This window comes from Martes martes (assembly GCF_963455335.1).
Source record: "Martes martes genome assembly, chromosome: 5".
Taxonomy (NCBI): domain Eukaryota; kingdom Metazoa; phylum Chordata; class Mammalia; order Carnivora; family Mustelidae; genus Martes; species Martes martes.
Window position 1 is genome coordinate 8,648,933 of NC_137892.1, and position 25,901 is coordinate 8,674,833.

General features: G+C 37.3%; 1 protein-coding gene across 1 annotated transcript; it reads right to left on the reverse strand.

Annotated features, from left to right (window-relative positions):
* Window positions 1-22,657: 22,657 nt before the first annotated feature.
* LOC308342645 (olfactory receptor 2W3) lies at window positions 22,658-23,602 on the reverse strand (the record flags this gene model as incomplete). The annotated part of the gene is made up of 1 exon (XM_080803228.1): window positions 22,658-23,602. One exon carries the CDS (start codon window positions 23,600-23,602, stop codon window positions 22,658-22,660), a length of 945 nt encoding a protein of 314 aa, XP_080659354.1.
* Window positions 23,603-25,901: the final 2,299 nt, after the last annotated feature.

Below are 25,901 nucleotides of genomic sequence, written 5' to 3' on the forward strand. Positions count from 1 at the left end.
GGGTATTTATCCCAAAGATACAGATGTATTGAAAAGAAGGGCCATTTGTACCCCAATGTTCATCAGCAATGGCCACAGTTGCCAAACTGGAGAAAGAACCAAGAAGCCTTCAACAGACAAATGGATAAAGAAGATATGGTCCATATATACAATGGAGTATGATGCCTCCATCAGAAAGGATGAATACCCAACTTTTGTATCAACATGGATGGGACTGGAGGAGATTATGCTGAGTGAAATAAGTCAAGCAGAGAGAGTCAAGTATCATATGGTTTCACTTACTTAAGGAGTATAGGGAATAACATGGTGGACATTAGGGGAAGGAAAGGAAAAGTGAATTCAGGGAAATCGAAGGGGGAAACAAAACATGAGAGACTGTGGACTCTGAGAAAAAAACTGAAGGTTTTGGAGGGAAGGGGGTGGTGGGTATTAAGGAGGGAATGTATTGCATGGAGCACTGGGTGTGGTGCATAAACAATGAATCTTGGAACACTGAAAAAATTAAATTAAAAAAATAAATATTATAAATCTCATATTTTTATATAAAATGTGATTAAACCCCATATCTTTAATATTTTACAAGAAAAGACTTGAGACCAAAATATCTTGGTTTCTAAAGAATAAAACTATAGTAGAAGAGTAACAGATCAGTTAGTAATTTGTATTGAGGAATCTCATTTAATTTCCTGTGTAATCATAATGTGTATAATTGTTGACTCTGTCTACTCATGCACTTGACCCTGGCCTTGATTTTATGTCCACTGCCATCCCACTCATCTCTTTCCCTTCTCCAACTCTTTCTATTCTTAATACATCCTTACCTTTGTTAGTGATGTCTTAGTCAGTCTTCTGAATTGCCCCTCTCTCCTAAAAGTATTTGAATATCTTCCTGACTTACCTTTTGAACACTCTACAGATATAGCCTGGTTTTCAAAAGCCTACAATTTGCACTAGTTTACTTTTAAATTTAGTTACTTACTAATATCCTAGATATCTTACAGTTATTACTCTCTGGAGCTAAACATTGTTCAAATTCTGTGTCATGTATGCTGTTATGTCTGCTTATCATTCCTTATCTTGTCCGTTACTACTGGACAATTTTGCCACATATGTTTTTCAAGATTCAATCATCCTCTGTGAATCTCCCATTTATATATTATTATATTATATTATATTATATTATATTATATTATATTATGTTATATTATGTTATGTTATGTTATATTATATGTAATATGTCACTTTGTGCCAAGAAACCTATCTTTTTGGCCTACATTGTTTGCATCACAGTTATCTTTATACATATAATTTTAAAAGTGCTGTATTTCAGGAAAGTTTGGATAGTTCGGGCAGTTAAGCATCCAACTCTTGATTTCGGCTCTGGTCATGTTCTCAGGGCTGTGCGATCAAGACCTTTGTTGGGTTCTGCACTGAGCATGGAGCCTGCCTAAGATTCTCTTTCTTTCTCTCCCTCTGCCCCTCTCCCACTGATGCACATACATACCTGCTCGCTTTCTCTCTTTCAAAAAAATACTATATTTCACTATGTTAGTAGAATATAATTAGTTTGGTGGCAGTGACAGAAGTGTGCTCCTGGTGCCTGGTTACCCATCATATCAACACAATGTTTGATTATACATTCATATTACTAGAACTTTCAATTTTTAGCTCCTCAATTTTTAATTTAGTCTGTGTTGTTCCTGCTGTTTTGTTGTGGTTCCCTCACATTTCCTGTCACCTGGGAATGCCTTTCTATCATCTCTTGACACCTTTACCTATCAGTTGATTTCAAGTTTATTTTATATTTTTTACACAGGTCATTTTCTTTGATTAAAGTTTGCAGTTAAAAATATTCTTTATGGGTCTTTGGTATAGTTATATTTTACTCTTTCTATTTTTTTCAGTTTTCATATGCCTGTCTATTATTTTATTTGAAGTGTAGTTCAATATTTATTTTATATTGGGTATTTGACTAGATAAGTTCAATAGAAATAAATTATAATTATACCATTTATATGATATTGCTGTCTACTTAACTTTGAATTGACCAATGTGTGCCATGTGTTCATTTCCAAGTGGGTCCTTGCATTGTTAAATTAAATTCTCTAAGAAGAAGTTGATGTTTGTGTGTGTGTGTGTGTGTGTGTGTGTGTATTTGCACCCTCTGAAGGATTTCAAAGAATATTGTTAAATAGCAAACTAATGGACATTCTAAGAAGTGAAAAAAGTATCAAAGAAATACAATATGCAGACTAGATCCTTACTCACTATTTTTGGTGGCATGATGCCAAGGGTAGAGTCAAAGTGATTAAACTGTGATTACAGAAGTAGAAGAAACAGATGATTTAACTCCAGCAAATCACTCTGTATTTGTGATTTCTACCTGCCATTTATCCTCTTGATCATGTCCCCAGAGGAGATCTAGCTTAAAGCCGGTGGATTGTAGGCGACTCTCCAATTTCGCAAAACCATGAGAGCAATCCATGGGAGGGAGAGATAAGGGACATACCTCCTGACCTTCGTCCTTTTCTATTTAACTCTGAAGGACTTCAACTTCCCTGTAGAAAGGTTTTTATGGAGATGACATGGGAAGGATAATACCTCTGGAGAGAAGCCTGGGAGACAGTGCAGAGAGGATGTACAATAATAGGGATTTTGATGTCTCAGGGGACTTCAAATTCCCAGGAATCATTAGGATGTAAATTGGAAGGTTCAGAAGCAGAAGTCAAGTGGGAAATTAATCAACTTCTGTGTTTTGGCATAACTGTAACAATCATAACTATAACTATATATAAAACAATAAGTGTAACAACTTAAACTGTATGTATATTTCTGTCTACCTATGACACAAATGATGAAATCTGAGGGTTTTTGTTGTTGTTGTTGTTCTGTTTTGTCTTGTCATGAAAGGAAATGCCCTTATAACTTCCTTTTCGCCAAAAATATGAAATTATTTCATAATTTCTACAAAATCCAATAAACCATCTAGTTCTCTCTTCTCCAAGTAGTATTTTATTATCACAGCCAAGCAAGACATAACCATCCCCATACCAGAAGTTACAGCAAAACAATGTTTCACTTCTCTTCCCTTTTAGTACAAAACCAGTAGAATGAGTGCTCAAATGGCATCTGGAGTTCTTCCACGGAGTAGCTTATGGGAAATGACATAGCAGTCTATTTTCATAGACTGTAGTAAAGAAAATAATTACTGACTTTAATTTCTTCTGGAAAAGACATGACTAAAGATTTAACTCTAGTATCTCAGGAGTAAATTTGAACTAGCAACCTATCCTGTTAGGTAGTAAATTTCATTATGCAAATATATTCCTAATTTTCTTACAGGGCTTGTGAAAACAAGACATAATGTTTTTGATAATGTGGCATATCCATTAACCTAGTAAATTCACACAAATATAAACAAATCATTTCTTACATAAAACTAAACAGAGGAATCCCTCAAAATCTTCATTGTGTTAGTCTTATGATTTCAAGCAAAGAAAAGATACAATATGCCTTCTTCCACCTCTTCCTACAAAAGAAAGGTTTTACTATAAGTGATGGAACACACAAGGAATACACAAATTATTTGATGGAGACAAAGGGAAGCCAGAATATTTTAATGAGTCCCAGTGCTCACAGTTCTGCCCAGGAGCCTGCCCATTCAAGTTTCTAAACTTGCTCAGCATATTCTCTCCTTAAAGAAAGAATCTTAACTTGCTTTCCCCATACAGGATCACACATAGCGGGCCGCCCTTATATCTGTTGGCTGAAGTTCCCACAATGAGATGTAATTGATTGTTTTATTTAATTCAAACAAATATTACAAACCTTTCCACCTTTTCTCATGCGAATGATCCATTCCATTTTATTCTCCTTGGTAGATTTGATAGCAAAGAACTACAGCATAACTTAGGAAAAGCCAAAGTCCATCTCCATTTCTACTGAAATTAGGGTATAGAGAAATGGTAGCAATATTAATAAAATATATTAAGATTGGGAGGTTGGTTGAACCTGGTGGTGGATATTAGGGAGGGCACGTATTGCATGGAGCACTGGGTGTGATGCATAAACAATGATTTCTGGAACACTGAAAAGAATTAAAAATAAATAAAAAACTTATAAAAGATCAAGTCAGAGATAAAATAAATATTAATATCAATAGGAAATCATCAGAATATGCAAAAATGGAGAATTGGATTTTACAAAAGAGAGGATTCAAAAATGAAAATAACAAAGGGACACCTAGGTGGTTCAGTTGGTTAAGCATCTGCTTCAGCTCAGGTCATGACCTCACGGTCCTGGGATTGAGCCCTGCATTGGGCTCCCTTCTCAGTGGGGAGTCTGATTCTCCCTCTCCTTTTGCCCCTCCCCTGCTTTGCTCGCTCTCTCTTTCTCAAATAAATAAATTAAAAATCTTAAAAAAATTAAAATAAAATGAAAAATAAATAAATAAAAACACATTAAAAAAAAAAAAAGAGGCAGACACTTAACTGACTGAGCCACCCAGGTGTCTCTCTTTCTGTATTTGTTAATGATTTTTCTGTAATAGTATTCTTTGATTCCCATCTCTATCTTTTGTGTGTCTACTATAGGTTTTAGCTTTGTGGTTACCATAAGACTTGCGTAAAACATATCACAGAAATAACAATTTATTGTAAACTGATAACAACTTAACTTCAATTGCATATTAAAACTCTATCTTTAAAAAAAAAGTAAAATAAAAAGAAAAGTAAACCAACCTGTACAATGATGGTGGAGAATGTATTATTTTGTTATTTTAGTACAGAGAGAAATGAGATTCTCATATTAGTTTATGACAAACTTATATTTTTCCTAAAGTCATGCCTTGTTTGCAAGAAATTTAGAAAACACATATTGAACAACTTTTATATGCCCCAAAGTATGATATAAGTCAACAGCCATCTTGCATAGAACCTTTGAGACATCTGTGTCTGGTTGGGGAGAGTTGATCTGCTCCAATATGAACTGGTTTTCCCCATTTCAGATGCAAAACCGGTGTCAGTGAACTCCAATCTCCACATTTACCTGTTGTCTTGGGTCTCCCATGACTCTCAACTTCTTCCTTCATTGTTTACAATTTATTTTTAGAGAATTATATACTCTTTTAAAAAGTTTGCTGGAGAAATCAAATTATTGAGACAGAAGATATATTTGTTTTAGCCCTCTCCATGAATGAAATTGTGGGTAACTATAATATTCTATTTTGAAAATTGCTCAATTGTCTTTCGGTTTGTTATTGAGAAACTGAAAGTCATTCTGGTTTATGACACTTTTTTTTTTCACTTCAGAGAAACTTGTGAACTTGTTATATGTTTTGAGCATACCAAATACTATAATATTTTCATCAACTCACCTGAAGGGTTTCAGGAAACCCTTTAATGTGGTCACATAAGACTTTTGGCTAGAAGAAATATTCTTGATTTATTTCATTAATTATAACTTTCCTCTACTTTCTCTGTTCTCAAATTATAAAACTGCTTTTACTCAGTGTTGGATTTCCTATATTAAATTTCTATTTTTTAAATTTTCATTCTTTTGTGTTTTTATACTATGATCCTAAATATTTCCTCATTTTGATCATTTAACTCTTCTATTGACATTTTTAAAATTGATCATCACATTTTTTAAAGATTTAGTTATTTATTTATTTGACAGAAAGAGCGAGAGAGAGATCACAAGTAGGCAGAGAGGCAGGCAGAGAAAGAGGGGGAAGCAGGCTCCCCACTGAGCAGAGAGACTAATGCGAGGCTCCATCCCAGGACCCTGAGATCATGATCTGAGCCGAAGGCAGAGGCTTAACCCACTGAGCCACCCAGGCTCCCCTGATCATCATATTTTTAACTAGCAAGAATATATATTGATTTTATGAATTAATACTTCAAGTATCCTATTGTTTCCCTTTATATTTTCTTTGATATGTCTACAATTCATTTCTCTAAGATTCATTTTTCTTCTTGCTCCATATACATTTCTTCACAGTTTCACTATTTTGATTATTTGGGTTTATATTCTTCATGAAAATGAATCTCTTCGAATATCTAATAATCTTTCTCTGTTCATTATATGTATACCCCAAGGAACTTCTCAATTAGAATAGATGATAATTCTAACTCTATGAGAGAGAACATATATTTATTTGCCCCTGCTGTTTTCCTGTGATGGCCATGGTGTATGATAACACAGTGTAAAACATTAAAGACAAGAGGAATAGGGATTAAAAACTTGACAGTATATAGATATTATGATGGGTGCTTTTTCTTTTTTTTTTTCTTTTACAGATTTTATTTATTTATGTGAGATAGAGCAAGATAGAGAGCACAAGCAGAATGGAGAGGGATAGGGAGAGGGAGAAGCAGGCTCCCCACTGAGCAGGGAGCTGGACTCAGGGCTAGATCCCAGGACCCAGGGATCATGACATGAGCCAAAGGCAGACGCTTAACCAACTGAGCCACCCAGGCACCCCTGGTGCTTTTTCTTAATAGTTCTCAGTTTTGTCTTGGGTAGCTTAAGAAGGGACAGGAGAGGTAGAAGGTTCTTTGTTTCTTCTGCTGCAGTAAATGTCACAATGAATGGCAGCAAAGAACAAACACTAATCATGGTGTTGGAATGGATTCTAGCAGGACAAGTCACTGCTTCCCACCAATTCTAAGTCTTGCATCAATTTCTAATGTTTTATTAAGAAAACATAAGTAAAGCACTTAAGGATGTACTGGAACAAGTACCCTTTCCTGGATGTTGGTTTCTGCTGTCAACACTTGTAGCTAATTGTTCCTTCTCTCCTTTCTGTGGCTCTATAGCAGGAAACGTGTCTCATTCTCCAGAAGGCTGATTTTCCCATCTGTCTCTCTTTCTCTCCTTTCTCCTTAAAGAACATCCTCCCTTATTCCTTCATATTCTGTCTTTCCTTATTGCCCATACCCTTTACATTAGCAATTAAACATATGTTTGTGTCGGTTACTCTGCATTCACTGATTCTGTTACTACTTCATTCATCCATTTACACATATTCATGAGAATTTAATATCTGCCAGCCTCTCGAGATACAAAATGAACAAACTCTACTTTCAAAGGAAAAACAAAAACAAAAACAAAAAGCAAAACAAAAAACTCTACTTTTGTGGAATTTACACATTGGAAGGATTTAATTTTCCTTCTTAGTAGCAAGAACTCTGTTTTTATTGAAAACTACTTATAGTAGTTTTTTTTTATTTTCAGGATCTATTCACTTTCTTTTGTTTATTATTTGAATTAAAATGTGAATTTGGTCACAAAGGTATCTCTCAATACTTTTCTTGTTATGAAATTCTATTGACTCCATCATCTGTCCACTCTTAATTATGTTCTCAGAGTACTTCAGACTCAATACCATCTATTGACTGTTTAAAAAACAAAATCTATTAGGAGAGAGCTCATTCCTTCCATCTCTAACTCTGGACTCCTTTATAACTCCCTTTCTATCTTAAAAAAAAAAAAAAAAAAGGAGTCTTGTCTCCTATGAAGTCTCAAGAGCACAGAAATCTGGCTTCTTCCCTCACACTTTCTTTTTTTTTTTAAGATTTTATTTATTTATTTGACAGACAGAGATCACAAGTAGGCGGAGAAGCAGGCAGAGAGAGAGAGGAGGAAGCAGGCTCCCTGCTGAGCAGACAGCCTGATGCGGGGCTCCATCCCAGGACCTGGGATCATGACCTGAGCTGAAGGCAGAGGCTTTAACCCACTGAGCCACCCAGGTGCCCCCCTCACACTTTCTTAAAACTGCTTTGACAGAGGGATTTAATACCTTGAGATTGTCACCAATAATCCATTGGAAACTTTGGAGCTCTCCTTAATGACTTTCTGACATACTGGACACATGAATGCTGCTTCCTTTTAGAAATTTTCCTTGGTCACATTAGCTGGTTCTGTACCTCCTTTTTAGTTACTTTTCTGTTTTTGTTTGTTTGTTTGTTTCCCTCTCATCAAATCTTTTGCCTCAGCTGACCACATCAGTGTTTGTTCTTCCTGTAATTATTCCTTTGGCTTAATTAACTAGATAGTTTTAACCAGTATTTTAAAAAGCAATTCCCAAATAAAAATCTGTCATAGACCCTATGTAGAAGTTTGCACTGTTATACAAATGAGTCTCCAAAAGGAATTCTGAGTCAAGATGTTCAAATAATACTCAAAATTTGCAACCTTTTGGCACCAGATTGGCTCATTCAATACAAGAAGTGACTCTTGATCTTGGGGTCATGAGGTCAAGACCATGTTGGGCACAGAGCTTACTTTAAAAAATGCGCTCCCTGAAATTTTGCAACCTTCACAGAGATGACCTGACCCCAGTTTCTTTCATCTAACAGTCTTGCATCTATAATCATCTTGCTTACTTACATTGCATATCTACGTGCATGTGTTTTCAATTTTATCCAATTGCAAAGACCTTAACAGTATATTAGTTTCTGTAACTGTTACTAAATCCCACATTTGGCTTCTTGTTACTCAAAAGGCCAATACTCAAGAGATGATTATTGGTTGAAAAGGAATATGAAGTTTACTTTTGAGGACAGCCACCTGGGGAGAAGGTAGGTGCTTGCCCTAAATCCAGATTTATGGTTTCTGTCTAGCCAAGAATGTTTTAATGGGGTGGAGGCTGATCATCAGTGAGGGGGCACAGTGATCTGTAACAATTCCTGATTATGTGTACCTTTAAGGTGATTATTTACAACTTTCAATGTGTGAATGTTGTGCAGGAGGTCTAAGTTATGTTCTGTGACATCCAGAGGCTTTCTATTCTCCTTTAAGGAAGGAGCACAAGATTTATAGATACACGAGATGGTTAACAAAAGAATCATATAAACTTAGGAATACCTATTAAAGCTCACCATGCTGGCTAGAATGATCAAGACTGCTTCATAACCCGAGTCTTTGAAAGAATAGGAAACACAGAGTATATGTTCTCTACACTTGTTCTAATGATGAGTGAATCAGTAGATGGAAGATGAATTTGTGGTCCCCTTGGCAAACCTGCAATGGAAACAAAGAAGGTTGATTGGTCTGATAGCTGGGAACCAATCCAGTGATTATGATATCTGCTTTGCCAGGATCTTGTGGAACAAAACACAGTGAAGTGCAACTTCCTGGTTTATGTCTCATTTTACTTCTGCAAATGCCTGTGTCTTTTGTGGATAGGAGGTCTTTGACATTAATCGTAAGGAAAGAGCAAAGCTATAAATATTAGTGCCAAAAGGAAGATTGTAGCTACAATAATGCTGTTGTAGTAACTCAACAGAGATTTTTCTTTTAAGATAGAATTTTTTTTTTTTGAAAAGTGACTTTCCCTAAGCAGTATTTGGAATAAACAATGGGGAAAGATGGATGGAATTGAGAGGGATAAGCTTATAATAATCAGATTTTGGAATAAAGAATTGCAAACTACTTTAGTTTTGCAAACTAGAAAAATAGCTGTGACAAAGATAGAATTGAAATGAGCCCACAAGAAGTGGGAAGTTTGATGTGAACAATACTGAGTCAATTGATCCATAAGTTTTGTGGTTATTGAATACAAAATATGTAATAAATAACCCAAAGAGTATGGCATATTTCTTGTTTGGGGGATGACTAAAATCCCCAAAATAATCATATGAAGCTATATGAATGGATTCTTTTTCCCCACAACTGTTCCCCAACAGATGTAGATTATATATACATTATTTGTAACATACTTCCTGACTAACTTGTCTATCTTAAAAGCACACAGACACACATATATGCAAACACAGTTATACACACATATGTGTGTCTATTTTGTCAGTGACCAAGAATTCTAGCCCTTTTAGGGTCCTTCTAGCCTAAGAATAAAATTGACCGGAAGCAGATTAGTGTGGAGAAAATCAAGTTAAGAGTGTATACAGGGGAAATTCACACAGACATGGAAATTCCAAAGGCAATGAGGCAATATGGTGCTTAAGAGCTAAGGAGAGGAATAGGGGTCTGAGAACACAAAGGGGAGGAAGACCATGAACAAGAAGGTGAGAGGAGATGTTTGGAAAACAAAGGTTGCCCTATTATGTAGATAGGTGTTTTAGATAACGATGATTCTGTTAATAGCTCTCTTCCTGGTATAGGCAGGTAGCTGAGGGGGAGATAAAAGAGCTTTTCCAGAATCTGCTGGGTTTTGATTACTTTCAATTCAAAGTAATGTTCATACCAGAGTGGCCTGTTTGGGGTAGTCTGTCTTTGGCTCCTACAATATTATGTATATATATTTTATCTCTGTGTGTGTGCATGTAATATATAAACATAACAAAACAAAGCATAAATCACAGATTAAATAGCTATTTAAGCATTTACACTTTTTTATACAGAAAATGTTTTTAATAATTTTATGTTAAATATTCCAGGAGATTATTTGGGATTCCATAGAATCCCATAGAGTTCTCCCTATGACCATAAAAATAGTCTATAAAATTTAGAGTCATAAAAATCATAAAAAGTCAGTAAGAATCTTCTGTGGGAATGATAACAACACTTACACAAAAGTAAGAAAGTGAGACAAAAATCAGAGGTGAAAATACTTATCTTTGGATCTTCATAATTTTGTTGATTTCCAGCAGTAGAGTCCCTGCTGTGACTGTTTTCCCTTTAAAAATATTCCACAATACAAGATTTGGCCTCTCAGGGAACATTGTTATTTGTGTACTATAAATGTTCTATAAAGATTATGGGATTTTTCCTCATCTAGGAAATTCATAATTTCTACCAGATCTGATATCATTGGTAATATCACCCCCAAAGGGACAAAAATTAGTTGTATGAGTTTAGAAAAATATCAGCTACTGGAGTGATTTTTGACTCTCCCTTAACTACTTAAATACATTTAGACAAGGGGCCTGAATCAGAGAGAGAGAGAGAAATTACCAGAGATGACTGTTACCTGAGGGACCTACAAATATGGCAGGGAAAGCATTACTTACCAAGCATCTGCTCTTCTTACAGTCCTGTGAGTCACCCTCCCTCTTTTTGAATCTCCAGGTGCCATCCCATTTGTTAGTTCAGGTTGGCACATAAAATTCAATTGGCTGATTTGTCCTCAGGTCATATTTTTAGGGCACCCTCTACACATGTCATTAAATTTGTTGAGCTCTTATTCATCTGTCTTATGTTAATTTGAGGGTTAGAGCAGACAGAAGCCTAGAAAGGTAGAAGGAAAAGCCTAAGGGATAAGGAAAGAACAGATTATCTCACTTCCCTGTGGGGGATAGAAAGTGTCCACGAGACAGATTACCTTACTGGTCCCAACCAGATAATTCCAGACTGACTGGTCAAGACTACTTTCCTGGGGGTGGTTAAAGCTGCAGTTTGGTGAGGGATCAAGCTTAGTTAACTGTCGTGGACTTGGCTTAAGTGACTCCATTTTGGCCTGCTCTTTCTTTTTAACAATCCCCTCACTTTTGATCAAATTCTTAGCTTATCTGAGAGAGGTGATCTGAATTCAAGGCATTGGCACTAATCTCAGCTATTGCTTGCAACTTTGGTTGAACTTTTTTAGTATCCAGAGGTCATGACATTTTTGTTTAACCCCTATGTTACTCATAGCTTATGGTTTCAGGTAATTTTTTTTTTTTAAGTCAGCCATTTCCTTCATTCCCGCCTGGCTATCCAGTCTTACAGAGATCCTTTGCTCTGTGGCTAACAGCTGGAAGCAGGTGTTTAAGGTTTTTGAGAGAATAGAACACACCAGGGAGACCACTATTGTTATTAGAAGTAGGACCCTTTTTAATATTTGGAGTTCACTGCAGAGCCATGATCCCCAAGACCCAAACCAATAAAAATCAATAAGTCAAAAAAAGACCCCATTGGGGTCAAATCTTTAAGCCAAGTGGCTTGCTCAGTGATCTTCCATAACTGAGTTTTAACGTCCCCAAAAGTTTTAATCCAGGTTAAGCAGGTGGGATTAGTGACACACAAATATCTTGTTCAACTTAAAGATGATCAAGGGCTATCCTTTTATCAAAAGTAACTTTGGCTGGAGAATCCAAGAGTCTTTATTGAGCAGATATTGTCTTAGTGATAAATTCCACAACATCGTAAGGAATTAAAAAGAGGTTCCTGATCACAGCCTCATTTACAATTTCTCCTTACCAGGGACATATGGTCCTGTTAAAGAAAAAGAATCTGAATCATGAGTGCCTCCTTAAATTCCCATTTGAATCTGTCAGTCAGAACTCAGGTAGTTCTCTTCTGGTTACCATTGACTTGCATCCCTTTCTTAGAATAGAGCTTCGAACAGGATTTCCTAAGTTTGGGATTCTGAACCAGAGGCAGGGAAATAGCCTAGGGGTCTTGATCATCATAAACAGATCAGAGATTTTTAGGAAAAATCCAAAAGACTGAAAGTTTATCCTCATTAGCAATGGCCTGGAAGGTGATGGCATTATCTTTCCAGCCCAATTCTAGAATAAAGGGAAGAAAGATAAATAGGATTTTTTGTTTATTTGTTTTTCACTTTTGTTTTTGTTTTTTAAACAAGACGTTTTCATACAGTGCCTTGGGAGACAGCAGTCTAGGTCGATGTCATGCAATGCCTTCTTTGGCTATGAGATTTACATCTAGGGGGTCAAGTCCCTGAAGTTTGGTTGCCATCTGGGTAGTGAGGAGGTCCTTGTAGAGTCCCTTCCAAGGAGATTCAAGGGCAGTCTTTATTCTTAGTGACTCCAAATCTGAACAGTGAAAGAAAATTGAAAATGCTAGTTTGGAGAATTGAGGAGATTAGAATTCAGGATCCAACCCAGTTTAAGGAATGTAACAAAATGTCAAAAACAAGCAACAGGATTATAATCTAATAACTTGAAAGGCATATTTTTTTCTTTCTGCAATTACCCCACAGTTTTAAAAGATTATCACAGTAAATGAAGTTTTTTTTGGCTCCAGTGTGGCCTAAGATTCACATACATGCATACAACAGGAGTAGTAAGTGACACATTTGAAGCTCTTTTTGAGATTGTTTTGCTAAAAACTTGTAAATAAGCTACCAGGTAAACTTTTCAAAGTACTTAATTAGCTTTATAGAGTCAACCTTAATTTATCAAAACTGTCTGGTCATATCTGAGTCTATGCACACCTGTATTAAATATGACAATTCAGCTAAACCCTTGATAATATAGCTGATATTATCAAATATGTCCTGTTACAAGGAGAGGAGACTCTCATTGCCCTTATAAAAATAGCTTACTATATTGCCCTGAAAAGAATACTCAAGAGTTTCTGAGATCTCTTGGGAGAAGCAAGGGAAAAAGTAAATATGTCACCTTTGCTTAAAATGTACACTTGAGTTGTTGTAAGTCATAGATAGATTAAGATGATAGTTTCCTTAAATCTGGAAAAGCGAAACATTAAAGAACCAATGATGTTTCAAACAAGAAGTCATAAAAATTATAAGGGTTCTCTCAGTTCATTCAGTCCTATGTGATTAATTCTTATTCTGCTTGAAACAAGTATTTCTATTGGTTTTGGTAATTCTTATCCAGTTCCGTTTTATGATCATGAAGTTATGAGAAAACTGTACTTTTCAAAAGTCCTTTTCCTGAATGTCCTTGAAGATGAAGCACTTCCACAGGAGCACTTTTGCATGTGGTGCATAAACAATGAATCTTGGAACACTGAAAAAATAAAACAAAATAAAAACATAAAGAACACTTTTGCAAAGTATCAGAGTAAAGCAGTAACCGTCATCATTAAGCAAGACTTCTTACCATGTGCATTGTTAGAGATCTAGTGAGAGTTCATTACGATGAAATTGACAAGGAAGTTTTTTTATTTCTCTAATATGCCACATTTTAAGATGAATAACTGAACTTATGACTGATAATATTATATAAAGACATATCAAACTTTAGGAATTTCACACAATTTCTAAAACTTTTTTTTTGTTATACAAATATACAAGTTATACAAATACAACATAAAAGTAACTTAGTATCATTTCTTATTTGACAATGTTTCCCATATAATTTAACATATCAATAAGTCTAATTAGTTTAACATGTCCTTCTAAAAAAAATAACTAAAAAAGAAATAGAGAAAGTCCTTGGGGATGTTTCAGGGGCCTTCTGAGAATTCTCAGTTGTTTGAGATCAAAAAGATCCCATTCAGAATATGATTTGGGGAAGTCTGTCAAAATATCAAAATGTTCTAAAACACTGGATCAAACAGTAACATAGATCACTTTTAAATAATACTTAGGTTTTATAAGAGAGAATACTCAATTTTTTAAAGTAATCAGAAACCTGATTAAAATAATGCAGGAAATTATGTTGACTAAACTCAAAATATGTTCTTTCTAGGCAAATGATTTAAAAGGTAAAGAAAACAAAACAATACATACACACACACACACACACACACACACATATATGTATATATATATATATATATATATATTTGTTTAAATTCCTCATTAAAAGCAGATAAAAATTAAGAAAACTTGTCCTTTTAATACAGAGAAAATGGAATTGTAATTTTTAAACCAACTTGCTCTTTTTTAAAGATTTTATTTGTTTATTTGAGAGAAAGAGGGCACAGGCAGAGAGAAGGTACAGGTGGAGAGGGAAAAGCAGACTTCCCTGGTATGGAGTCCCTTGTGGGACTCGATCCCAAGACCTAGGAATCATGACCAGAGCCAAAGGTGGACAGTTAACTGACTGAGCCACCCAGGAACTGCCCCCCCCCAACTTGCTTTTGATACTAAACATCTTTCACTTAAATTCACTTATATTTATTCCAATCTTAGTCAACTCTGACTTCTTTATTATTTCTAGTAGTTTTAATCACACATATTATCATTTTCAGCCTTAAAGATCTTTGATTTCTAGTGGGAAATAAGGAGCAAGCAATTATGACTTGTCTTTTACATTAGCATTCTGTAGATTGGCAGACATAAATAGTTTTTATAATTTCTAGAAACAGTTTTTTTTAAAGATTTTTTTTTATTTGCCAGAGAGAGAGAGAGTACACACAAGCAGGCAGAGAGGCAGGCAGAAGCAGCGAGAGAAGCAGGCTCCCTGCTGAGCAAGGAGCCCAGTGCGGGACTCGATCCCAGGAACCTGGGATCATGACCTGAGCTGAAGGCAGTGGCTTAACCCACTGAGCCACCCAGGTGTCCCTCTAGAAATAGTTTTTTAAGGAAAATTTCTCAACATGGTATAAAATATACTTACTAACAGACCCAAAATCTTTACTTCTTTGTAATAAAAAGTCAAAAGTAGATAATGCTATGCTCATTAATTAATGTTTCAGTGCTTTAGATTTTTTAAAGGGATCTAACTATTTAATGATTAACCATCATTTAATTTAACTCGGTAAAACTGTAAGACTTCAGGTTACTAAAAAGATTTGAGGAAACTAGTTTAAAAATAATTTAAAAACCTTTATTTAGAGGCACCTGGGTGGCTCAGTGGGTTAAGCATCTGTCTTCAGCTCGGGTCATGATCTCAGGGTCCTGGGATCGAGCCCCACATCAGGCTCTCTGCTCGGCTGGGAGCCTGCTTCCCTTCCTCTCTCTCTGCCTGCCTCTCTGCCTACTTGTGATCTCTGTCTGTCAAATAAATAAATAAATAAATAAAATCTTAAAAAAAAACAACCTTTATTTATTTCACATTCATTTATTTACTTATTCTCAACAATTACATTTTGATTACTTATGAAAATTTCATCATAATAAGTTGTTTTTCTTGATGACAAGTTTTTGGCAGAGATGATATGAAGTTACTTAACAAGTAAACAGAAATAGACTAACAGCTTATGTCTACATTATATTCAATGTTGATAACACTAGACATTTCCATTTAATTAAACCAACAAAGTCTAATTGAATATTTTTCCAGATTATGTGGACCTGAAAAGCATTTGGGTTATTTTTTTTATTATATTTCTGAGAATTTGGGGAATTCTTCATTCATATAACCACTTGTTTATATTTAAACCAATTAGATGCCACTATTTTACAACTTATTTTTTCGAAACCATCCAGATTTAGAAAAGGCCCCACATCTACAACACACTTATAGATAGACACACATGAACATATGGGCAGATAAAGAATCCTCATCCTACAGTTTCTGTAGCTAAAGCCTTTTATCACTAGTATTTGTGAAGAGGACACTTAGGATTTGTAGAGTTCTGACAACTAATATTATGGAAGCTGTGAACAGCCTTTTTTTTTAACCTCTTTCCCCTTAATTATTATTTTCTCTTTAGTTTCAGTAATTGGGGATGCTGTAGATAAGAATTCCTAAAGAAATCACAAAGAAGGGAGGCAAGTTCTTCAAGTAGGATTTTGGTTTCTCAAGGTCAGTATTTGCAAACCCTTTTGAGATCAATAAGGGAGGTTTTAGGAGTGGTAAAAAGAAATAGGTAAACTTTGAACTGCCTCTAGAGCTGTATTTCTACTTTTGCAAAGATGTGTAAGAAAGATCAGTTGCTCTCAATTCTTCAAAAAACTGAACTGCAGACTAAATGGCATCAAAATGACACCCATCCATTGAAGTACTCTACCTTCAGTGTGTCTAGGGGAGACACCTAAAAAAATGTTAGCATCAGGCTCTGGATATCAGCTTCCAGTTTGGCCAACATTTGACTGCAGAGCCACTTACAGATTTCATTTAAATATCTTGTAATTTTTACCCAGAACAACCACAGGCAGATCTGGGGGGGCTGACTTTGGAGAATACTTACATACTTTTTATCACTTTGTCAAGGAACTCATCTGCATAGGTTCAGAGTGGAGTTTCAGTGGAGAATCACAGCTTCAATATTTAGCAGGGTTTGGAAAGGTTTTCCTTTTAATTTTGGTTTCTCTCAGCTGTTTAAGGGAATAATGTAGCAATTTACCAGAAAATCCTTCAGAGTGTCATCCAATCTGGAAGGTGCTCACAGAGACCACCCTCCAAAGGTAGATATGGGGTTGTCTGGAAGGCCATTAACTTGGCCGACTTCTGTTTATAGACCCGTAGTCTCTTCAGGGTAGAAAGACAACTCATACAGAGGATTGCTAAGATGAATATTCAAATAAGGGAGCAGTAAGAATTACATCAGTTTTATGTTTTTTTTTAATTAGGTACCTCTTGCATATTTATTTGTTTTTTTAAGGTTACCTTTTTAAATATATATATATATATGTATATATACATATATACACACACACACACACATACATACACATACATACATGTATACACACATGCATATACATATATACATACATATACATATGTGTACATATGTATGTATGTGCATACATATGTATGTACATGTGTATGTATATATGTACACATGTACATATATACATATGTATATATACACATATGTATGTATATATGTGTATATATACATATGTATGTATATGTATGCATATATGTGTATATATGTATATATGTGTGTGTATATACATATGTGTATATATACACATATGTATGTATATATGTGTATATATGTATATATGTGTGTATATACATATGTGTATATATACACATATGTATGTATATATGTGTATATATGTATGTGTGTGTGTGTGTGTGTGTGTGTGTATATATATATATTTAAGAGAGAAAGAGAAACAAAGAGAGAGGACAGGAGAAGGGGGAGGGCAAAGGAACAGAGGGAAGCAGACTCCACGCAGAGCAGGGAGCCCAATGCAGGGCTTTTGATCCCAGGACCCTGGGATCATGACCTGAGTAGAAGGCAGACACTTAACCAACTCAGCCTCCCAGGTGCCTTGTTATCCCATTTTCTTTGTTTAATTTGGGAACCCTTACTTTCAAGTGCACTTCTTAACTAATCTTATCTAACTGGAATTTTCTTCGTAATGACCATTATAAATTCCCTGAGGGCCAGCAGCCATGCGGTAGGACCCTTAGTTGTAAATGGAGTTTAACCCACATTTCTGTCCAGCCATATCTGGCCACAAATGGGGTGCAGTCCACGTTTCTGTCCAATCATATTTGGGGGCCCCAGCCTGATGGCTCCCAAGCCAAGTTCTCAAGGACAAAGCTGGTTTCAAACAAATGTGAGACTTCAGCTGCCACCAGTAGTGCTCAGTGTGTAACCTGAGGAAGGTTTCCAAACAAATGAGGAACTCCAGCCAGCGGTTCTCAAGGAGGTATCTGGACAGAAGAAGCAAGGGCTGGGGCTCCAGTCAAATGGGGAATTGTGGTCCAAATGTCCAGCAGTTCCTAAGGTAGAACTAGTGATTTCAAACAAATGGAGAACTGACTGGAAAGCCAATTAATTTGGGAAGCTTGACGCAAAACGAACAGAGCTCAGAACTGGGAGCAACTTACCTACAGCCCTCAGAGATGGCAAGAAAGAGAACTGGAAAGGGTTCATAGGCACCATATACCTGGGATTCTTGTCCCCAGATGGGAACAGTGTGAGAAGTTTCCTTTGGATCCTACCATCATTTTCCCAAATCTGTTAAATAACATGAGTTCAACAGAGTAAATTTTTAATATCTAATTGGGCTTCTTAACAATTCATGAATCAGACCGCATCCCGTCTGGCAAGTAGAAAGGCCCTCCAAGGAGTTGTACAAAATGGAAGGCTTTTAGACAGAAGGGAAAAGGGATAGGGGAAGAGTGGATTAGCTAATTTTTTCTTTGGGGGATGGGAAGGGTCTCTGTGGCAGATTACCTCTTGGTGCTGAGTAGAAAATCCCAGACTGTCCAGTTAAGACTACATTCCTAGAGAAGTATGAAATGGCAGTTAGACGAAGCAGTAAGCCTTGGTTTGATGACACGAGCTGAGTCCACATGACTCCATGTGAGGCCTGTTGTTTCCTTTGAACTGAATTTGCCTGGAATTTGAGGACTGGCTGCTTGGATATATGGTGTTTCTGGTCAACCAGAGTATTTACAGGAATATAAAAGTTCAGTTTGCTGACACAGCACCTGCTCCATCTCGGGTCTATAAATTTATTTCAACACAAGGAATATCACCTAGAAAAGGAAGGGGCCTAAAGACTTATCTAGAAACTATGTAAGGGTGTCCTGACTCTGAGGAATAGGAGGGATCATGTATCTGAGTCATTTAGAGAAGGTCTTTTCTTTATAGTTAATATTCCCCTGGGGCACAGAAGAAAGTGTAGAGGAATTTCTTACGTGTACCTGTTTTCTGGGAGCACAGGGCTCTGGTAAAGTCAACTTTTCTCTGGCTCAGCTCCAGGAAGTGGAGTCTTTTCCACGATTGCCTGACTACCTTTACGGTGACTCTGTCACAAGAGAATGGGATGGGTTAAAGACAAAACAATGATCCCCAAATGTAGTCACTTACATGAAGCCCCACATTACCAAACCAAGACTTAATTCCAGTTTCAGTTCTCCCGGAAATGGAATCTTACACTGGCCCATCGGGAATTTCCTGGTAAGCCTTCTTTTTTTTTTTTCTTTTTAAGACTTTTAAAAAAATTATTTATTTATTTATTTGACAGACAGAGATCACAAATAGGCAGAGAGAGAGAGAGAGAGAGAGAGAGAGGAGGAAGGGAAGCAGGCTCCCCGCTGAGCAGAGAGCCCTATTCGGGGCTTGATCCCAGGACCCTGGATGGCATCCCTTAGCCAGGCACTTTTCCTCATTCCTTCCCCAACCTCTTTCCCCTTGTTCTATGCATCCCATTTCGGCTTATTCTAGAAGGTGTCTGTCCTCCAATTACTTGCAAAATCTTTATGTCTTGATGTTAAAATGTGGTCTGAGAACGAACGGCAAACAAGGGAGGTCTGCAGAAATGCAGAATCCTCAGCCTGTCCTAAGACCTGCTGGATCAGAATCTGCCTGTTAATAAGACCACAGATCATTCATTTGCATGTTAAGTGGAAGACGCCCTTGATGGGGTTTAGTACACGCTGCCTAAAAATATGGCACTTTGGTGTACTGAATATTTGGAGATGAAGGAATTTGTGAAATGGTACGTGCAGTAAGGACTTTCTGATCTTCTCCCTGAATCAAGTCCTAAGATGCTCATGTGGGATTGCTCCCTATTCCTAGAAGACAGGGACATCTTTATTCCCAAGATGGCAGGACCCAGAGAGGAGTCTGAAGACACAGGCCTTGCCAGATTTCCCCCGTTTATTACATTTGGCTTATATCCCCATTTGTCCTATCATATTTCTCCATCACTGTCCACCCTTCATCAAATCTAGCATAACAATCATTCTTCAGGGCTTTTATCTCCTTATGAAGTCTACGATGTCATGTAAACTTATATTAAACAAATTTGTATGCTTTTCTCTGATTAACATACCTTTGTTGGTTGAATTTTCACAACCAGTCAGGACATGAAAAGGGTCCAGGAAAACCTTTTTCTCCCCACACTCTGTGCTGTATTATGCAAGGAATGACAGAAAATCCTGCTCTTCTAGACCCAAAAGGTTTTGACGCTACTTAAATGCTTAAGGATTTTTGCTCTTTAAAAATTAATGTAGCAGTAGAGACAGCAGGAATTGGGAGTCAGATGAAACTTGGAGTAAATCTTTCATTCATTTATTCATGAGTGAGTGATTTAATGTGAAGCCTCAGACCATGTAGGTAAAATAAAAACATTGAAAATCATGCTGATTTCTGATAAATGCCAAGAGGAGTGTATGATTTAAGGGCAATGACTCACAGCAGGGCCTTAATAAACATCAGGTTTTTCTCACTAATGAAATAAAAACATACCTGAAAAACAGTGCTGCATTAAGACTGAAATGACTCATGTGTCATTTATATGGGTCAACTTCTTGTTTTGTCTACAACTTAAGCCAGATTTGATGGAAATGCTGAAGATTGGGGACAAAGGGTAGGAGAAAAAAACAAAAACAAAAACAAAAACACATGACTTGATGAAAGGCTTTGGTATTTGGGGAAAAAAAGTACCCAATGTGTTAAAATAGCCCATGTTTGATGGTTTTCACCTAAGAGAACTTATCATTCCTGATCATTCTGACTAAAAGATCCAGCAAGTTGTTAACAAGTTAAAAATATTAACAAGTTTCTTTTCAGCGTAACAGTATTCATCGTTTTTGTACCACACCCAGTGCTCCATGCAATCCGTGCCCTCCCTAATACCCACCACCTGGTTCCCCCACCCTCCCACCCCCGACCCTTCAAAACCCTCAGGTTGTTTTTCAGAGTCCATAGTCTCTCATGGTTCACCTCCCCTTCCAATTTCCCTCAACTCCCTTCTCCTCTCCATCTACCCTTGTCCTCCATGTTATTTGTTATGCTCCACCAATAAGTGAAACCATATGATACTTGACTCTCTCTGCTTGACTTTTTTCACTCAGCATAATCTCTCCCAACCCCGTCCATGTTGCTACAAAAGTTGGGTATTCATCCTTTCTGATAGAGGCATAATACTCCATAGTGTATATGGACCACATCTTCCTTATCCATTCATCCGTTGAAGGGCATCTTGGTTCTTTCCACAGTTTGGCAACTGTGGCCATTGCTGCTATAAACATTGGGGTACAGATGGCCCTTCTTTTCACTACATCTGTATCTTTGGGGTAAATACCCAGTAGTGCAATTGCACGGTCATAGGGAAGCTCTATTTTTAATTTCCTGAGGAATCTCCACACTGTTCTCCAAAGTGGCTGCACCAGTTTGCATTCCCACCAACAGTGGAAGAGGGTTCCCCTTTCTCCACATCCTCTCCAACACACGTTGTTTCCTGTCTTGCTAATTTTGGCCATTCTAACTGGTGTAAGGTGGTATCTCAATGTGGTTTTAATTTGAATCTCCCTGATGGCTAGTGATGATGAACATTTTTTCATGTGTCTGATAGCCATTTGTATGTCTTCATTGGAGAAGTGTCTGTTCATATATTCTGCCCATTTTTTGATATGATTATCTGTTTTGTGTGTGTTGAGTTTGAGGAGTTCTTTATAGATCCTGGATATCAACCTTTTGTCTGTACTGTCATTTGCAAATATCTTCTCCCATTCCGTGGGCTGCCTCTTTGTTTTGTTGACTGTTTCCTTTGCTGTGCAGAAGCTTTTGATCTTGATGAAGTCCTAAAAGTTCATTTTCACTTTTCTTTCCTTCGCCTTTGGAGACATATCTTGAAAGAAGTTGCTGTGGCTGATATCGAAGAGGTTACTGCCTATGTTCTCCTCTAGGATTCTGATGGATTCCTGTCTCACGTTGAGAAATAAAAAATTAAAAAAAAAAGAAAAATAAATATATAAACCTGAAAAAAAAAACAACAACTAATGATGTACTATATGGTGACTAACATAATAAAAAATTATAAAACATAAAATAAATAAAATAAAATAAAATAAAAATATTAACAAGTTAAAAATAGATGACAAAGGCAAAATTCTGATTAAGAGAAGTAGTTTCCCACTTGGCACTCTGGTATAAGTCGTGAGAAATCTTTATAACAACTCAGCACTTTACTTCAGTCCTTCTTTATAGATCATTTGGGGGGATTTGAATGCCATGCGTTGTGCAGTTCACTCATTGAAACATCATTTGGGACTGAAATGGTTATAGAAGTCCTGGAAAAGTTATGTAAGTTTGGAGGGACAGGTGAAGAGCAGGTCTGACTCAACGGTTCCAGATGCCATCTCCTGCTTCGGAAGGAGCTGACCACCTGATGGACATGCCTGTCTCCCACTCCCTCTCAATCCTTCCCCACCTCTCTGTTGCCCAGCAGCAGCCTCCTCAGGGCCCCCTTCACCTCCTTGTTTCTGAGGGTGTAGATCAGGGGGTTCAGGAGTGGTGTGACAATGTTGTAGAAGAGGGTGAGGAACTTTCCCTGGTCCTGGGAAGAGCTGTTTCCAGGTTGCATGTACATGTAGATTATGTTTCCATAGAAAAGGGAGACCACGGTGAGATGGGAGCCACAGGTGTTGAAGGCTTTGTGCCTCCCTGAGGATGACTGGATGTGCACCACGGCCCGTACAATATAGCCATAGGACACCAGGATGAACACCAAAGGGGACAGCACAATACCCACTGCGAGGACAAAGACGGTGCCCTCGATGGCAGCCGTGTTGACACACGCCATCCGGATCAGAGCAGGCATTTCACACAAGAAGTGGTCCACACCGCGGTGCCCACAGCGGGGTAAGCGCAGGGTCACTGGGGACATGATCAAAGAGTTGGCCACCCCACAGCCCCAGGCTACCGACACCAAGCCCAGGCAGAGCTGTGGATTCATGATCACCATGTAGTGAAGGGGCTTGCAGACTGCAACAAACCGGTCATACGCCATGACCGCCAGGAGCAGGCACTCTACGCCGCCCAGGCCCAGAAACAAGAAGAGCTGGACGGCACAGCCTGTGTAGCTGATGGTCTTGTCACGCCCATTCATGTTATAGAGCAGCTGAGGGATAGAGCTGGTGGTGAAACTGAGGTCCAGGAAGGATAGGTGGGTGAGGAAGAAGTACATGGGGGTGTGGAGGTGGGGGTCCAACTGGGATACCAGGATGATGGTGGTGTTGCCCACCAGGGTCAGGAGATAGGCAATCAAGATGACCACAAAGAGGATTCTCTCCAGATGGGGGCGGTCCGAAAACCCCAAAAGGATGAAATTTCCCTGGGTGCTCTCATTGGTCCCATCCATCTCTACTGTACCTGAGGAGGAATATTGATACTAGTAATAGTAGCACCTATTAGAGGAAAACAACACTTACAATGACTCAAATGTTCCTTCATGCTTTTTACACTCATTTAGCTATTTAAGCCCCAATATCAAATATCAGTGCTATGAAGTTGGCCTTATTATCCGTGACTTACAGAAGAGGAAACCGAGGCAGATGTGTGTTCAGCAAATTCCCATGTTCTAGGATGGAGCAGAGCTGACTCTGAGTCCGGGAAATGGAACTTAGAATCTTCATCCTTTACTGGAACAGATTCTAATTCCATGACAAGAAAGGAAATGCTGCTTCAGCCCAACCATTGATTCCTCTCAAAAGCCAACTTCCTAAGCTCCTGCTCAAACCTCAAAGACCCCCAATGGAGACCCAGAATAACCAATTAATAGTATTTAGACACTATCCCTTATATGTGGAGTACTTTATCCAGTCTTTATCCAAAAGACAAACCTCATTCATTGTGATGTTCCTGAGATGATTTTGAGTAGATAAATAATGTAGGAACAGTAGAATATTACTAAAGCAACATACACATAAAATCACCCCCCACATTTCTCTCTCTCCTTCTCTCAACTGGGGATGGTATTTAAGAAATGAGTATCTGGAGCGCCTGGGTGGCTGCATCAGTTAACTGTCTGTCTTAGGCTCAGGTCGTGATGTTGGAGTCCTGGAATCGAGTCCTGGGATCGAGTCCTGGGATCGAGTCCTGGGATCGAGCCCCGCGTGGGCTTCCTGCTCAGCCGGGACCCCATTTCTCCCTTGCCGTCTGCCCCTCCCCTCGTGCACTCTCTTTCACACACGTTCTCTTCCTCTCTCAAATAAGTGAAATCTTTAAAAAGAAAGAAATGAGAGTATATATTTTTTCTTTTAAAGCATTATATAGTGTTTGAGGAAAAAATATCACATTATCCAACAGACAATAAAACTTGAAGGCAATAATTCACATGTATGTGCAGAAACATTGATCCCATTTAAACAACAAGAATGAATCACAATCCAAGGAGAGCCTAACCCACAACTCTTGCAGATCAGTGTCGAGGAAGAGACGTAAAAAATCTTGGTCTACAGCTCCAATCTCCCTCTTCACAATCCCTTAGCTAACAAGACACAACTTTGAGATCTCAGAAAGTTCTTCACCTTCTTCATAGTTTTCTCATCTAAAATAGTAATAATCAAACAACGATGTTTATTTTACAGGTAAGTTTTGAGATTTTTTTTTTTTATTAATGAAAGAACGTCAGTAAGTGTGAAAGTCTGTATGTATGTGACATAAAGCTTATGTCTCATATGAACAGGGACTGGCAAAATAAGCCCATAAGACTAGAAAAGGAAGTTCTGAAGAAAAGAAATAATTCTATTGAGAGGAAACTACCTTTAAGTATATTCAGACATACTTTGGAAATACAATAATTAAAATAAGATCACTGACAAGGAATTTGAATAGGGTCACTGTGGATCCCTAATTCACTACTTTCACAAAAACAAATTTAAATCAAACAACTAGTATATAAGGAAGAATGACAGTTGTTCTCTTTTATTTTTCCCCCTGATTATCTTGGATTTAGTCAGATCTCACAAAACAAGTTGCAATACTCAAAAGCTATGAGGCTAAATACAAATCAATTTGATTGCATATTTTAAAAAATCTTTAAGAACTACTACTAACAACACCTAAGAAATAATCACAATAATAGAGGAATTCAACATGACGATGGACAAGTTACCTTGTTAACCTTTTTTTTTTTCAAGAAATTGGAGTGAAAACATGTAATGAGAAATAGGTAATGACTTAAAGAAACAGTGTACAAGGAAATAAGTTATTTACAAAACTGTGATTTGAAACATAAAGGTTTTAAAATATAAATATAAGGTTATTTTCTTTTTAGATAGGTTAGTATTTGAACATGTGTTATATACAGAGTCGGGAAAGTATAGGGAAATAAACCCATTAAATTTTGATATGAATTAAATGGGGATAATATCTTTGGAAGGATAAAGATCATTAATTAAAAATTTTTATCTGGACATTGTTGACATTGTCCATGGCATTTTAACAATAGAAACACCTATCTTCTATAAAATTTAAAATTAATTAGTCTGCTCCCCAGGTCTGTCTCTTCCTTTGCCCCTCCCTCCATTCATGCACCCCCTCTCTTTCTCTAAAATAAGTAAATAAATATTAAAAAAAATACTGCTCTCGGGGCACCCGGGTGGCTCAGTGGGTTAAAGCCTCTGCCTTCGGCTCAGGTCATGATCTCAGGGTCCTGG